At 43.4% G+C, this 16,880-nt stretch overlaps 1 protein-coding gene across 1 annotated transcript in view; it reads right to left on the minus strand.

Moving 5' to 3' along the window:
* Positions 1-16,880, minus strand: part of MYO9A (myosin IXA) — a gene marked incomplete at its 3' end in the record, with an annotated part of 151,229 nt that overhangs the window by 59,201 nt on the left and 75,148 nt on the right. The window contains exons 9-10 of the mRNA XM_009895571.1: positions 16,489-16,605; positions 7,108-7,242 (exon numbers count right to left, since the gene is read on the minus strand). Coding sequence (XP_009893873.1) covers positions 7,108-7,242; positions 16,489-16,605 — 252 coding nt within the window. The remainder of the gene's footprint in view (positions 1-7,107; positions 7,243-16,488; positions 16,606-16,880) is intronic.

A 16,880-nucleotide genomic window follows, 5' to 3' on the forward strand; every position in this document is an offset into this window, starting at 1 on the left:
CATTCCCAACCTGCCTGGACGCCGTCCTGTGCCACTGCTGGAGGTGCCCCTGCTCTGGCGGGGGGTGGCACTGGGGGAGCTCCAGAGGGCCCTTCCGACCCCGGCCACTCTGTGATTCTGTAATTTAGCTCAAAGGCATAGGGAATGTGCACGAATTTCCCCATGGCTGTAGTTCTGGACTGCGACCCAGGGCCTGGCCCTAGATCTGGCTTCTACATCTAGGATCTAGAAGCATCCTAGATCACCCTAGAGCATGCCTAGTGCTCTCCAAAGCAAGGTGTGCATCAGGGGGTGGGAAAAATATACTTTTTGTACCATTAATAAATAAATATTAGTGCTTATTTCATCTTCATCTCATCCTTTTTTAATTTCTATTTTTTGGGGGGAGAGAGGGGGGCTTCATAATGTACATAATATTATTACGTGCATATCATTTGAAAATAAATAAATATACATATATTGGACTGCATCTCAGAAGCAGGTCGCAGAGGAAAGTCAGTCTTCAGCTTTCACAGGACAAACCTGACCCCGAGGTACAGGGTCCCAGCTGAGTTTGGGGGACAGGACTGTCCCCTGGCACAGTCCAAACGCACATATATTTAGCTAATATATTTGAGTAGGAACCACGATCACCAGAAAACATCGTCTAACCTGAAAAAGTCAAGGACCCAGCTCAGAGAAGAAGAAAAAAGGGTTCAAGAGATGACAGTGACTTGGGAGAGGGCTAACGGCACCTGGAGTGAGGCATCTGCAACTTGGAGAGCTCCAGCAAGGAGTGTGGGATGGGGGATGGAAGAGGGGATTTGAGTGGGGGAACTGAGGCGGTTTGGGGAAGAGCTGGCACTGCTGCAAGCAGAGCCCGGGAACGCGCTCGGATGCTGCGCGATGCTGTACGGGATGCCTGGTGACATTCCCCTTCGCTTGCCTAGCTCACAAAAGCCATCAGCAAAGGCCAAGATATGGGGACTGCACTGAGACAATCTCTTTATCAATATAACCCTCACTTTTGCTCACTACAAGACACTTAGTTTCTAAAGCAGCCCACATTCCTAAGTCACTACTGCAAGATTGTCCCATGAAGGTGACGAGCAGAAGAGACCATGACCATCACACTCCTCCTCCCTGACAGCCGCGTTTCCAACACACACAGGAACACCAAACCCTCTTCAGATCATCTGCAGCACAAACCACCTCCAACCACCTCCTTAACTGCGTTAAGGAAAGGACCGTATCAAACCCGTGGACCAAAAGCCACATGCAGTATGAAGTGGTGACAACCACACATTGAACCTCTTTGTTCATCTCTCCAGCTTTCTGCCTGAATAATTCTTCTCTAGCACAATTGTGTTTGGTTTTAATTAAAAAAAAAAAAAGCTTGGACCTTCTGTTGTCCATCTCCCAAATCAATTCAGCTTTTCTCTCTCTTTCTCCTAGGCAAAATACGAGGTTGAACCTCAAATTTACACATTACCCAACTTGCAAATAGGAGCTGTCGGTGCATTTATCGCAAGAGTTTTACGCTGTCAACCACAATTATGATATTTTCACAAAAGTTGGGCTTCGCAGATACAGTACTTCTCTGCCCTGGGCTTCAATTGAAGGTCAGGGAATCTAATTTCAAAAAAACAAAACAAAGTAACCCAAACCTGTTTCTTATGGATACCTAATTCTGATGTAGAAAAGATGCAGACAACCTCCGAGTCTTTTACACCAGCACATCACACCAGAAGAGCTTTCTAGAATATTTTCTAAAGATATTTTAACCACATTTTCTAATTTACCTGCCTAGGATGCCGCTACGCAGATTTAAGAATACTGCTTTTGAGGGGGTCATGTTTTGTATTTTATATATGGCACGAGGGTTGGAACTAGATGATCTTTAAAGTCCCTTCCAACTCTAGCTATTCTATGATAGTATAGTATTTATACATAATATATTATATTTCATATATTATACATTGTGAACGTTCATCATCTGGAGAAACTCAGGAACAAGGAGGTGGCAAACGAAGCCCCTCCGGACCCATTCCACAAGGAAGGGAGTGACCCAAGCCAATGCTTTGGGAGACCAATGACAACCGGAGTTGTGTTTTATTTCAATCCCGCAGTCTGAAATCTTCCTATCCTAAAGACAGCGTGTAAACAACTTGAAGGACTCTTTTTTTAAAATATGAGTTATGTACCCTAAACATCCTTTTTTTTAAAAAAAGGAAAGAGTTACATACAGCGGTGTGGTGTGTAGCCAAATAATAAATCAATAACTCGCGCAGCTTGTTGTTTCTCTGCCTGTCACATGGCACACAGCTGAAGACAGCATTTTTCAGAGAGCACCCGCTCTCCCATCTCCAACGAAACCACAAATTTGAATCGAGCCTCCCAGTCCCCAACGGTTGTCTTCTGGTGGCTGGCTTTCATCTTCAATGAGGACAAAGATAAAATACATTTGTGTCTAACCAGAGGGATGAGATGCAAAAAACCCCTCACTGGAGGGAAGGGGGAAAGAGCTCTAGGCAGTAGGAGAAAGAATCTTTTTCACAACTGATTTTTAATTTAATTATTTGTAGTTAATTTATTTTTTGTATTTTTTTTTTTCTCTACATGACACGTGTGGCTGCTGGGAGATGGAGCAGCATGGCAGGAGAAACCCAGCATATCCAAGATGCTTTAAAATATTGCAGGTATCACAGCCATTTCACAGACTAAATAAACCACCTATCACCGTGTCCTGTGACAAAACGATGCTTTTTTTTTTTTTTTTCCCTTCATTCACTCCCTCTGCAATGAACAGATTGTTATTCATTATGTAGTCCGGACCATCAGATTGCTCCACCTATTACACAGGGACAATAAAACCTATATGCCTCCATAAATATTTACGGAGCTCTAGAGGGCTGAGCAAACATTTCATAGGACACGTTATCTTTATGAAATGAAGTTTTTCTATGTGAGGAGGCTGAGGTTTGCTGGCTGGGACATCAGGCTCACCAGGGACCACACCAGAAAATAGACTTTGCTCAACACCTGAGCTCATGTCACTTGATCACACTCCAAATAACGTAATTTTTTTTTCTCCAGTCTCAACCTCGGTTGTTCATCAATTTTTTTAAACAATAAAAGGATGTTCTGGAAATTGAGGTTTGGCCGGTAAACAAAAGGTAGAAAATAGGGTAGAAAAGAACTTTTAAAAGTGGGATGGAAAGCTAGGGGATACCTTTGCAACCTTTGCAAAGCATCAGCTGAAAATAGGAAAAGGAGGGAAGGGTGTGGGTAACCAATACCCAATAAGCATCAGACGAGTCTGAGCAGGGATGGGGGAAGATCGGTGAGGTCAAAGATGACGAGGTTCGGAGAATGGGATAGATATATAAAGAGATAAAACCTCCCATTCCTGGCCCTCAGACTGCCAAAGATCTGGAAACTCATAGCATGGGTGTCATGTTAGTGGTGACCTCCAAACTACATCTTCATACACAGCAAATATTTCATGCAATGCCCTAAATTGCAAACAAACCAACCCAACAACCAACAACAAAAACCAGGCTACAATGCAGAAATGCTCTTTTCCTCTCCCAGAAGCACCTGGGTGTTGTCCAAACCTTGCGGCAGCTCTGGGCTTATCTTCTCTGCAGAGGAGGCCACTTGAGGAGAACGTGGGGATGGAGCAGAGTTGGGGAACCGCCGCCAAGGTGTGATGCTCCAATAGCACCTAGTAAGTCCGAGAGCTACAGGGATGTCTCACCTGAAGTCACCAGCCCGAGGAAGGGATGAGACCATGCTGCATGGAAGAGCTAAGCACATCTGCACTTCACATGGAGCTTGGTGAAGGACATCCCATCCTTCTGCTGCCCAGAGCAAGCACTGCATCAGGCAGTGGCTGCAGCCACCGGCTACAGCCCCTCATCCAACCTCTACCCCATAGAGCTGTGAGATACACAGGGAGGGGAAAACCACCCTCATTACCTGATGGGGCAGGCTGTATTTCAATTAGGATTCCTGCAATATCAGTCCTTCTAGATTAATAAACAGAGTGTTATTGGTCCGAACCCAAGAGTTTGCCTATATAGTTTGCTCCATTTATGAGCCTAGGCTTTACCGCCTGGTTAGGGTTTGTGTCTCTTGTACTCTTCCATCATCTGCTAAAGCATATCCCCATGCATCACAAGTCATCACTAAATTTTCCTTAGCAATCCAGAACAGCTGGTTTTAAAAAAAAAAGTGGTAGGGAAACATCCATAACTGTCTTTATCCAAGGCGAAACTCTAACATTTCCCATTTTTTGCCTTCTTTTATTTTCTATAAACAGCAGGCAGAGATGCCTTATGGTTATTCTCATGGTTGGCTCAAGGAGAGGAAGGAGGTTGGTACAGCGGAGACCTTTGCAGACTCTCAGTACGCAGCCCGACAGCAGCTGTATTTATAGGAGGCATCAGGCTGAAGTCAGACTGCCCGGGGTCAGTTGTTTGTACACCGCTGGAAATAGCATTGTCTTCAGACAGAAGGCTTAAAAAAAAGATTCGTAATGTGCTTTGTATTAGATTTCACCAGGAAAAAAAAAAAAGAAAAAAAAAAAAAGAAAGGTTAAAATAATCCCACGCTTCTGCCAGACGACTTTGTGGTAGGTATTTTGGTTTCCATAACATCAGCAGTATGCCACAGCAACAATTACATCATGGCTAAATACCATCCTTGCACACAAAGTCTACTATGATTTTAAGAAAAAGTCTTGGCAATTACTAGTAGAAATGTCGAGATATCTCAGCAACCTGGCTTCGACCTCCTGCACGCTTTGGAGATACGAGCAGGCTATGTCCGGACACAGACGAGGACCCCTTCTCTTCAGGTACCCATCACCAATAATCCCACTTGGTTTTCAGCCACCAAGACATCAAATAAACCCTTGTAAAGCCACAAATACCTCAGATAAATTTTGCCATCTTGAAACACAATACGAACTACCCAATCTGCATCTGTAGACTGGCAACTCTCCTTAAAAAGCAGTTTAATCTTTGGGCCAGCTAGGCAGGAAGGATGTTTGGAAGTCCCAAGATCTGAATGCCTATCACCAGTTCTCTTTCCACCAAATCCACTCCTCCACACACGGCATACGACTCCCAAGGAGAGCAAGAGTAAATGATTAAACTGTATGAATAAGTCACCCAAAACTTAGCGCTCATGCAGCTGTGCAGCTTATTTATATTTATAGAAAGCAAACTATACAGAGATGACCACATTTTCCACCGGCAGAGCTTGCAGTGCTCCAGCCCTAGAGGGATGACGTGCTCCGGCATTAAGAATTGGAACGAGCCCTTTGCAATCGGATGCCTCCGCAACCGCTCCTCTCGCCCATACAGCAAACACTGACTTTAATGACTTCATGTGCTTGACAGGTTTATAGGGAGAAAGCTAATTAGGTCACCGGTTATAAGCCGGTCCAAGGAGAATTACAGATTGCTGCAATCAGGAGCTCTGCATATACCCCGGGCTCGGGGAGGAGCACTGACCTGCTAAGAAATCCCAGCCCAAGCACGGGAATTCCCTTATGGATGATGACATCTCGGCTCGCTCCTGCGAAGCCAGCGGAGGCTGCCGGAACACGAGTACCCTGAAATCCCACCTCACTATGGTATCATCTCTATCCAGCTTTCAAGAAGGGTCTTCCCTCCTCAAGTCCCTTCTTGAAAGTGTTATCAGAATAAAAAAAAAAAAAGCCATATCAGCTTTGCAACAGTCCTTTAGTTTGCCCTTTTATGGTGGCTAATCCTAAAATAGAGCTGTTCTTAGAAATACAGGCAGGTTTTCCCATTAGCTTCTTAAAGCATCTATTGAGTCGGGTGCACCAGCAAAGACCAGCTAAAAAACTGAAATAAAATGGGCTTGAGCAGCTCTGCCACACCTCTCCACCTCCTTGACCAAACAACACCAACAACAAAAAAGGGTTAACAGAGAAGCATCAAACTCTAGAGCAATCATCCCCCAAATGATCCACTCAGGGGGATCGGTTTTTGTTTAAATTAATTATACTAGTAACCAATATTGCTTATTTTTGACCATCCTGGTGTTCAAGGAGACTTCTCTTTCTGACTTGTCAGATCTCTTATAACAATGTAGAGGCCCAAATGAAACTATCAGCATTTCTGGGACGGGCTGCTTTAATTCTTTGATCTCAGCTGGACTCCGGCCACAGAGCGCAGCTCATCAAATACTAGCTCTACCGAAACTAATGATAAGGAAGATTTTCCCTTGACCTCACCCAAAGAATTCCACCTGAAGGGAGCGCATGCAGATTGGCGTTAAAAAAAGGCATTTTGTAGGTCTACAACACATTTAATTTATTATACAGCCCAATCATATGCTGTGCATCCATGAAACAACACATACTTTAGCAGTTTTCTTGTCCTGCTTGTTGTTAGATAAAAAATGATGTTTGGAGAAGCCTCCTCCCACCCTAACGACTATCCATCTTGTTGTACGTGTTACCTGCTAAATTATGGCCTGTATTTTTGTTATCTCTCTTACAGCACATTAATTTGAGGCTGGAAAGCAACACCCAGTCTTAACAAACCAAAAGCAAAGCTTAAAGTTCAGCCTTTCTTAATCTGCCATGGCTCTTGGAGGTCATAAGGATCTCAAGTCTGACCTTGCAGAACGTGTACAAGTGTGACATTTTCCCTCCCTCCCCACAAATTAACACTGGGAAACAAAAAACCACCAGAAGATTGGCGTGGCATTTTCAACAGATGCTGAAAAATAACTTTTATGTGATGTTAAATGACGCAGCAGCAAGTCCAGGCAAAGGCAAGAAAGAAATTGCTCAAGGATGAGCCCTCTGAGCATATATCAAGGAGACATAAGAGCAACGGTTAAGGTCTTCAGGATGTTTGAGGATACTTCTATCCCAAAATGTTTATTTAAAACCAGCAAATCTCTGGCTGGATATTATTTTACAGATAGCAGGAAGTCATATAGTAAATTAGACGTTAAATTTGAATAATTCAATGTACACTCCTTAACATAGAAGAATTAAAGGGACAATTTAAGAACTTTATCAGTGCCACAAACTCACGTCAACACTCATTGGCATCAGAGACTAAGTATTTCCAGACATACCTGTTCAAGTTTAAAGATGTGTTGGTTGAAGTAGTGCTGCAAGCGCTCGTTGGCAAAGTTAATGCAGAATTGTTCGAAACTATTATTTTCATAGTCTTCAAACCCAAAAATGTCAAGTACTCCAATGGATAAAGTCTGCAAGAAAAATAAGAATGCAAATTAGAATAACATGACATAAAGTAAACGGATTATTCGTCTGCAGCGCATAATCAAAAGCATACAAACAGAATTAAATATACTTAATAGCAGGACTTTTAATTTTTACTGGAATTGTTGATTTTATGCCATCTGGAAGATATCACCTACATCAGAGAGACAACACATAACTTTCGATATCTGGACAGATGGCCTTTTTCTAAAGGAAAAGTCCTTTTAGAGTTGTTTTTTCTTAATTTATAGACAAATTGCCATCGTTGAAGAAACCTGAACCCAGTTCCAAGTTATTGTACTGGACGTAAGAGAGTATTTATTTTTTGAGGGAAAAAACGGGGGTAGGGTTGGGGAAAAAAAGGCCCACACCAGGAAGACAGTCCGCAGAAACATGTCTACAAGGTGAATACAAGGCATCTATGCAAACGCACTCCAGCTGCAACGCTTCCAAAGAAACACCTGCACAGCAGGGGCTGGCACGGAAATAATCCATTGCAACGAAGGAAAATAAGTCTGGTCTGAAGCCAAATAGTATCAAATCTAAAATATCCACCTTGCATATCAAATGGATCAGACTAACGTCTCCTACTGAGAAGCGTGACCCAGACAGACTGACTTTTGGAAATGTTGAGTTGCTCTCGCCTTACTGAAGGGGATGTAAAAGCAAGGTGAAAAAATAGTAATCACAGAATCATAGAATGGTTTAGGTTGGAAGGGACCTTGAAGATCATCCAGTTCCAACCCCCGTGCCACAGGTAGAGGCACCTCCCACTAGACATGGTTGCTCAAAGCCCCATCCAACCTGGCCTTCCTCACCTTCTGTGCCCTTTGAAGACTCGACTACTGCTTGCCTTGAATGAAGGTCTCTGGGCAGGGAAGGGAACCAAGCCTCATTTCCCATGGATGCTGTCCCAGGGCCCCGTGCTCCAGCACAGCCATCCCAGGCCCTGCCACCAGGACACAAGAAATGCTCTACAGGACTAGGCCAATGCTCCTCCCAGCTCAGCATCTCCAACCATGGCAACAGGACATCCCATCCTGGGCATCTCAGCACGGCTCTTCTGTGGTCCATTACCCTTTTCTACCAGCACCCACAGTTTTGGGATGAGGGAAATGGAGAGGCACCTCTGTTCTCCCTTTAGTTTGTGGGCAACAGATGTGTAAAGAGGTACCCATACAATTTTTTTTGGAACCCATTGACACTATGACCCCCACAGCCTCTCAGGTCAAATTCTAGAAGCTCACAATAGAGAAGTGTTTTACTAAATCCATACTGCATAACAAATTGCAGAATTTAGTGAATTACAGTTCTAAATTACAATTTTTCCACCACTTTGATGATTTTATAAACCGCAACCGTATCCCACCCCAGCCTTTTCTCCAAATTGAAGAGCCAAAGCGTTTTTGGTCTCTCCTCTCACCTACAGTGACCTCTTGAGATGCTCATCAAGATGTGGGTGCCCCAAGGTTTTTTATGTTGGCAAAACCAGGCCAACACTGCTAAGAATTCGCAGTTTGCCTTGCAACCTCCTGGGCCCCCTCATCTCCTCGCAAACCAACCCCTCTCCCCCCGTACCAGACAGGAGCAGCAGCGGACCCCTGGCCAGATGTATGTTGGCCCACAAGCAAGTGCAACCCATCACTCCCCAGCTCAGACTATCCTTCCTTCCCTTAATGGGCATAGAAATGTGGATCTTTCTCCTTCCTGTAGGTACTGGTTTTCATAAAACTTGAGCCCTCTGCCTGTCAGATGGATTTGACAAACCCGTGGGACAAAGGACATGGGGATATGACAACAGATAAACCTCACTGACCCAGGGAGCCAGGGTGAAAAACAAGCTTATATAGGTATAATTTCTGCCGCAACCTCCAAACCTGTATATGACGGTTCTGTTAAAACAAGTAATTAATAATTAGTTACAGATAAAACTCAGACTGTGTCCACCTAGCAAGCCTGTTGTCATCAGAAAAGGAGTACAGAGCCTGACAGACATGTGCATGGAGAGGCCCACCAGAAGTTTGTTAGTGAACCACACTCTGGGGTCTAATCAAAGCCATCTCACTTCTACATGGGCTCTGTTCATATGTTACAATTAATTAAATACAAATATCAAGCAAGGCAAAAGCACTAGTACTGGTCAAATAAACCAAATCTCAAGCAGGGAGGAGAAATGCCTCCACCTTAGAAGAACCTGAGAGCTGTCAGGCACCCTGGTTTTAATTTTAGTGGTCTTATCTGCACTCTGGATTTCATAAGACTACCTTCCTGCGACTAACCCAACTCCACCGCCAGAAATATAAACCAGACGATCCACAAGTCTCTCCGCGCTGCAGTTTGTCCGTTTTCAACCGACCACGTAACGTGGGAGGAAAATATTCCTTCTGTGCTTGACTCCTGACCAGGGAACCACCTACGGCTGGAACAGACAGAGATGCTGTGGGCAGAGCGGCCACCCAGCTTGTGAGTCGAAGCTTTGTATGATACGGACTTCAGCTACCAGAACAAGCGAACACAATAAATAAATAAAAAAAAAAGCAGAAAAGCACAACAATAAGACTCTAACCCATTTTCCCAAGAGGTCTTTGGCTACTTTATTCTTCATTCAGGCTTTTTCTCCCTATTCCAGGGCCAGACTCTACCTCCGCACCCCCACCCATGCCACGACAAGGATGACTACTGAAGGTCCTTGGCTGGCTTCCCAGAAGTTTGCATCACTTGGCGAAACGCCCATGAGAAAGAGCCGTTTGACCAGAAGATGGAAAATGGGAAGCCACTGGACCAAGGACTGAGCCTGGCAGAGGGATCTGCTCTCACTCGCTGCTTCCCGAGGGTCAAGCATCCTTCTTGTGCTTGTCCCAACAAACGTGGCAACCCTTTTGTTCACAGATATATTAAACAACAGATATATTAAACAACAACTTCACAAGCAAAAATCATCTGCTTTTTTTTTTTTTTAAAATAGATTTCAGGAAGAATTCTTCTTAAACTCTTTGTATAATTAGCAGCTCCTGTTTTATCTATACTATACATGGAAAAAGCGATGATGGAAACCCAAAGTGACTTTTTCTCATCTACGACACCGACGCCCCGTTCGCATTGCCCTTGTGTGAGCAAATCCCGACCCAACCACCCCACTGCCGTGCAAACTTCTCCCTATAATCCGCAAGAGCTGCCTAAAATTACCCTAGATAAAAGTCTCTATTGCGCTACATAAAACCAAGACTTAGATGATAAAACGCACCCACTTCCAGAATCCTTACTGACACCGGCTCTCACAAGCACTGTGCTGATGCTCTGTGGACGCAGTTAAGCCGCTGCCACGAGCGAACACTTTAAACAGGGTTTTCAAGCTTTCACAAACATAACTTAATATGAAATAGCTGAGCATGAAAAAAACCTCCCCCTTTTTTTCAAGGCTGGTTCATTTATTGTGTTGAAACTGCTACAAAATATATCCTAATGCGTGCGTGTAAATACATTTATAAAGCAAAATAGAACAGTTATATATAGAATAAAATGGCTATTTCAGATTTAAGAGAATCCTATTAAAGGTTATATTTTGAAGATGGTTTTTTTGTAAGTTTTTGCTGACACCCAAAATTAAAGAAGCTGCGACAGGTAAAATGCACTGAACTTTTTTTTAAAAAAAATAATCTATATTTAACAAAATCACTGGAGGAATCAAACCATGCATACTGGATGAGGATAGTTAATTCTGCCACAGTTGTTACACGGGGAAAACCAGCATTTTTCTCCCATCACTATGTGGGTAACTCCCGAATAACTCCAGAACACAAATTTTAAGATGTGGGTTGTTTGGGGTTTTTTTCCTGCAGAGTTTCACGCCAGAAAAATTAGGGCAGAGCTCTGTGGTGAGTCAGGCTGTTCGCCCTCTGTTGCAGGAGGCAGCATTGCACAGCTCCCGAAAGAAAGAGGTCAACGCACTTAAGTTGGTAAAACTTTTAAAAATAAGAAATTAGGAATTTATGGCTATTTTTCTGCTTGCTGGCCAAAAAAAAAAATAAATAATCTCATGGTACCTACGCAAAAGGTTCTCCATTATAAAGCAGCCCAAATCTACCATTTCTTACAGCAAGGTGAAAAAATTATTTCATTGAGGAATGTGCAAATTAAATTCTTTTGTTAAACTGCCTGACAAAAGCATGTAATTTGGCTGGTTTTAAGATTAAGTTTGCAGTTCAATATTTAACAAAAATAATCAAAGGAATTTTACATTTACAAATCTTCTAATTCTTCGGTTTCTAATTCACACTTTGAACGAGTGCCATAAGGAAATCATGCAAAGATGTACGATAATTTAGACGTCAATTAGCAAAATCTAGTTTATATGTTAATGTTGTTCCTTTATCAAAACCAACCTTGAAAATTAACAAGCAGGCAGCACGGACAAGCCCGCAGCAGACGACTCTATTACTCCATCTATCAAGTCTACATCAGAAGTCCTGTAATTAAAAGCGTACATCTACAAGGATTTTTAAAATTTGGGCGAACCCCGGGTTAGGAATCACTTTCTGGTTGAGATGATAAAAAATGACCTCATGCTTTTCTACAAATGTCACAGCCGTGACATTTAAACACCGAGTGCGAGTTTTAAGGGCTTTTGGCAAGCGGCGGCCTCGAAGCTCCGTTCACGTGCTCTCCGATTCCCAAACCAGCAGTAAATAGCAATAGCTGGAGCTGATTTATGTCACCCCAAACGCAGGTTGGTGATGTCATTCCACCTGGGAGGTATATTTTGGCAATCACAAACAGGATTGCTTCCAATTCTGGGGAAAAATCTTTTTTATTATAATTTTTTATCTGTTTGATTTTCCTTTTTTTTTTTTTTAAATAATATTACAAAGCCAATACTGTAAAAAACCCAAACAAAACCCCATCACAACTAAATCTAAAAGGACTACTCCAATCTATATCACCACAATATACACGATGACCTATTATATAAAGTGGGAGGCAGCGATTTGCTACAAATTTGGAAGTTGGGACCTAAAACTAACGAAGAGATACACATTAAACCCATCACACGTTCAGCATTTTTTCCTCTGTTTGAGGTCAGATAGCCAAGAATTAACTAGCTGATTAAATTGAAATGAGTTTTCTTCACGGCCATGAATTCTACATGAATTCAGTCACGAATTTTCTTCATGACCATTAACTGAAATGGATTTTCTTCACGGCCATGAATTCGCATTCACCATCAACACCACATATGCATCACCTCATCTGAAAACAGCAGCAGGGTTATTTAGGTAGAAATGAAGACACTTTACAAGAACCAAATGGGAAAAGCTTAAAAAAAACCCCCAAAACCTTGGAAGAAATGCCTTTTGGTCCACCACGATCTACACTGTATCATCATTTTAAGCAACGAGACTGACTTCTAACAATTCTTAACCTAATTTATGGAAGGGGAATTAAATAAGAGACTCTCTTGAGGTTTAGTAATCTAGTTCTCAAGAGGAGGAAAAGTCTCTGACCTCATTAATAAAGGTAAAATTTCAGACAGTTTGTAGAGGATCATGAGAACATAAAAGAAGCTAAAAGCGACAGAGAGAAGACCAAGGAAAACAGAGTCGGAGCAAAACTGATACACAGCCACATCGCTATAAGCATAAAACAAGCAGCATCAAATAACGTATTCACAACTCTCTTCAGAAATAGTATGCTACGAATCCTGTCAGCAAGCAAGATAAGCCAAATCCCACTGTGTTTTCCCAAAATAATTCACTGTACATTTAACTAAATTTGGATATCAAAGGTCTGATTTACATCTTCCAAATACTTACTTGAAAAACAGTGGAAGAACGACTGCCGGGTGTTTATTTTTTTTACCCAGCTTCATCTTTTGATCTTCTCCTTACTGCTGACATCAAATAAACACACATATTGGGATATGAAAATTGTCTCCATTCCCATTATCCCAAGTCCTCCTGGGGCATGGTCTTTGTTAGGATCTAGGTCTTCTTCCCACCTACCACCAAACCACGTGGTCCACCAGCAACTAAATACACTTAACTAGCTATAAATAGCCTCCTCGGCAAATGCAGCCTGCACCAAAGAGTATCATGTCCACCACCGGTTTGATTGAGCATGAGTTTTGGTGAACGCGGTTGTGCTGGGTGGCTGGGGCCATGCCTACTCCTGCAACCTCCAGCCTTCACGTCAAAACCCTAAGCTACCACAACCAAGTGAACGGTAGCTTTGGTCAAGCCAACTTCTGTGAAGGTTATACCAGCTCTTGAGAGTTTTTATAGGGCAGCTGTGCATGACCACTGAACTCCAAATTTACACTCCTAAAGAGACACGCTTTCATATTCATTTTTCTCATCAGCTTCAGACGCCCTTCTCCTCCCAGATGCACTCTGAATTTAGATGGTTGAGGATTATATGACATGACTGCCATATAAGCAAGCTCTCTGCCAAAAATCCATCATCTGACAACCTTCTGAACCTTCACCGCCTGCAGGATTATTTCAAAATGTCTTAAAAATCAAGAGGAATATTGGTGGCAAGTGTGGGCTGGGATTAAGCCAGGACATTTGCTGCAGGGTGAGTCGCGCATTGCTCACCCACCGCAAACTCAGGAGTCAGCAACCTTTTGTGGTGAGGTGCAAGACGGTTTTTCTTTCATAAATCAGAGACTCAGTGTGTTTAGGAGATATTTTTGAGGGAGCTGGTAGATGCCAGCAAGTAGATGTCATCCAAATGATGAGATCTTGTCTTGCAGCGAGGACCTAATCCCAGGGTCTGGAGATGCCCCTGCTCCCAGTCTACCTTCCAGTTATTTGTTGGTGTTGCCCAACCTCAAGACCACATATGGGAGGTTAAGAAGAACCTATATCCTCATCTGGGGTTTCTTCAAGCACTAGCTGAAAAGGATTTCAAGAGGATTGTGAACTAGGAAAAAACCAAATTAATCAGCATCAGCTCGGTTCCTCCAGGGCAGAGAAGGATGGTAATTGCTGGTTGGTGTCTCAGCAGCAGCCGCAGAGCCCGGGATGCCCTCAGCCGCTTGTTGGCAGCGGCGTTATTCCCTGAGGGCAAAGGAGCAGCTATTCCCAGCCCTGCCGGGTCCAGGCAGGCGCCTCTCCTCCCTCTGTGCTGGAAGGACCCCAAGTCAGGGGCTAAATAAAAGGGGCGAGAAGGTGACGCTGTAGAACAACTCAAGAGAAAATTGGCTAGTCAATGTTTAACGAAGCCGCTCTCTGCAGCTCTGCACAACACACAAATCTCTTCTTTAACCTCTCCACCCATAAACCAGGCAGGAATCATTTTTGTGATTTTGGGGAGATCTGCAAAAATCAATCAATGTTCATAGAGGACTCTGAAGATAAACCCAATCACACTCTAGGTCTTCAGAAGCATATATATTTCTTGGTATTTTGTGCACTCCCTTCCTGTCTCAGAAAACCTGGCCCGCGTACAGCTCAGGACCGTCTCGCTGGATCTCGCTGCCGGTACGAGCCCGCACGTTCCTGCAGCTCCGGGTCCTGGGTGTTTGCCAGCGAAGGCGGATCTGCTCTGGCGCAAGGGCGATGCCACTCCCGGTGCTTGCTGCCCAACCTGGATCTTATTGCTACCCTGTGCAGTTTTGGGGGAAAAAAACCCACCAAAACAAAACAAAAAAAAAAAACCAAACCAACAAAACAACCCAAAACTGGGAATTGGGAATTCATGAGATGACACAGGGAGACAGGCAAGGGGAAGGTGGTTATGCTGCACAGGAGTCTGGGCTGGAAGGAGCAGAGGGTTAACATGCAGCGGTGATGCTGGAAAACAGCACGAATTTGGGCTGTTCTGGCTCTTACCTGCTGAGATTTGAGGTCGGGAACCAAAGTTTAATGGCCCATAAACACCTACCGTTGTGCTCTGCTATTACAGACATGCTGACTAAGCACGCAACAGTGCCCTAGTCTGACTTTGTATTTAAATATTACAGAGCAAATAATATTTTTTAAAAATCATTGGATCATTAAAAAAAATTAAATATATTAATTAGTACTTGAGATGCCTGTCCTTGTCAAAATGAATCCACCTTTTCTGCTTTGCCAAGTACACTGTTTGTTTTTTTTTCCTGACAGCCCAGACAAAATTTTTGATGACTTGGAAAAAAAAAAAAAAATCAGGAAAGAACACAACATTTTTTTGTAAAATATTAAACAGAAGGAGAGAAAGCATGTGCAGTCAGAAGACACGCTGGACGTTACCCACTTTAACAACCTTTCTTGTCAGAAAAGAGTATTACTAAATTTTATACGCATGTATTTATTTCCAGTCTATAATTACACTCCGCAAGCATTTCTATGGAGTTAAATAAAGGACCAGCTACACTGCAAGCCTCTGCAACTTTGGTCCTACGGCCTAATTCAAACGTAATGTTAGTGCTTAGCAAACAACTCTCCTTTTGGCAGCTGTGGCTTTAGCTCGGGTGTACAAACCTCCCAAAAAAACCCAACACGCACTGCTGGCCCATGCCCAAACTTTCCAAGCCAAGGGTGGCTGGCAAGCTGCAAGCACGTGCGTGCGTAGACATATCCGCACACCCGTACTTTTTGGGGTCAGCATCTCCCCACCGCAATGAGTACGGATGAATACATGAGAGGTTTTGGAGAGGATGTCCTGGGTCGTGGCATCCAGCCCCACTATCGCAGGAAACGTCATGTCAACCCTTCCATAAATTCTTTAGGAAAGCGGTTCGGCACTGCGCCGGCTTCGCTCTTCCCATTGTGACCTTTTTTTCCCCCCTAATCTCACTTTCCTACTTGTTATAGATGTGCTATCTCAGTACCTACCCACACCACAGCTTGTCCGCATTTTCTAATTATTTTTATGGAGCAACTTCACCAAAACACCTCGCGTTAGCAGGATTTCCCCCTTTTCCCCTCAATTATATACAGCCCTACAATTTTACACACAAGAAGGGAAATTATTTGGCATTGAACCTGGAGGGGGTGGCGGAACAGGCTTTTGTGGCTACAACAAAACCACTTCCCCAGCCGCTTTGAGGATATATTATTCGAGGTGCTTCACCCTTCCCGGCTCAGCAAACGCCACTTAAAATAACGACGCAGACAGTCTAAAATATTAACCGAGGAAAACGCAACTTTATGGTAAGCAATGTGCTGTTAGGAGCTTGGGTAATGTTTTATCCCATAGTTACCTATTTTAAAAACACAAGGCCATAGCCAAAAGAGCTGGCAAGACATTACCTTGGTGCTTTCTTCCATGTCCTTTGAGTTGAGGAGCGCGTGGTTAATTCGGAACACTATCCAGTCGAACAGAGCGCTGTACAGTGATTTAGCCATGGAGTTTCGGACGGTCACAGCCTGAAAGAGAAAAGAAAAAAAGGTGGTTGGAAACAATTCCTGCTCTGCACTAAAATGGGGTTTGCTTCCCAAGTTCCCGCGTCCAATGTTCATGTTTATCCCTTGCCAAAGCTTTTGTCTACTATTTTAATTTATGCTGCATACGCCAACAGTCCTGACGCCACCAGGGGCCATGAGATGTGCCCCCTGACTTTGGCTTGGTTTCCTTTGGTGCATTCAAGCGGATGATGCACAAGATCACACCATAAATCCCATCTGTGGCAGCAAAGGGGGGG

The sequence above is a fragment of the Charadrius vociferus genome, unplaced genomic scaffold, assembly GCF_000708025.1.
Source record: "Charadrius vociferus isolate BGI_N301 unplaced genomic scaffold, ASM70802v2 scaffold132, whole genome shotgun sequence".
Classification (NCBI taxonomy): Eukaryota; Metazoa; Chordata; class Aves; order Charadriiformes; family Charadriidae; genus Charadrius; species Charadrius vociferus.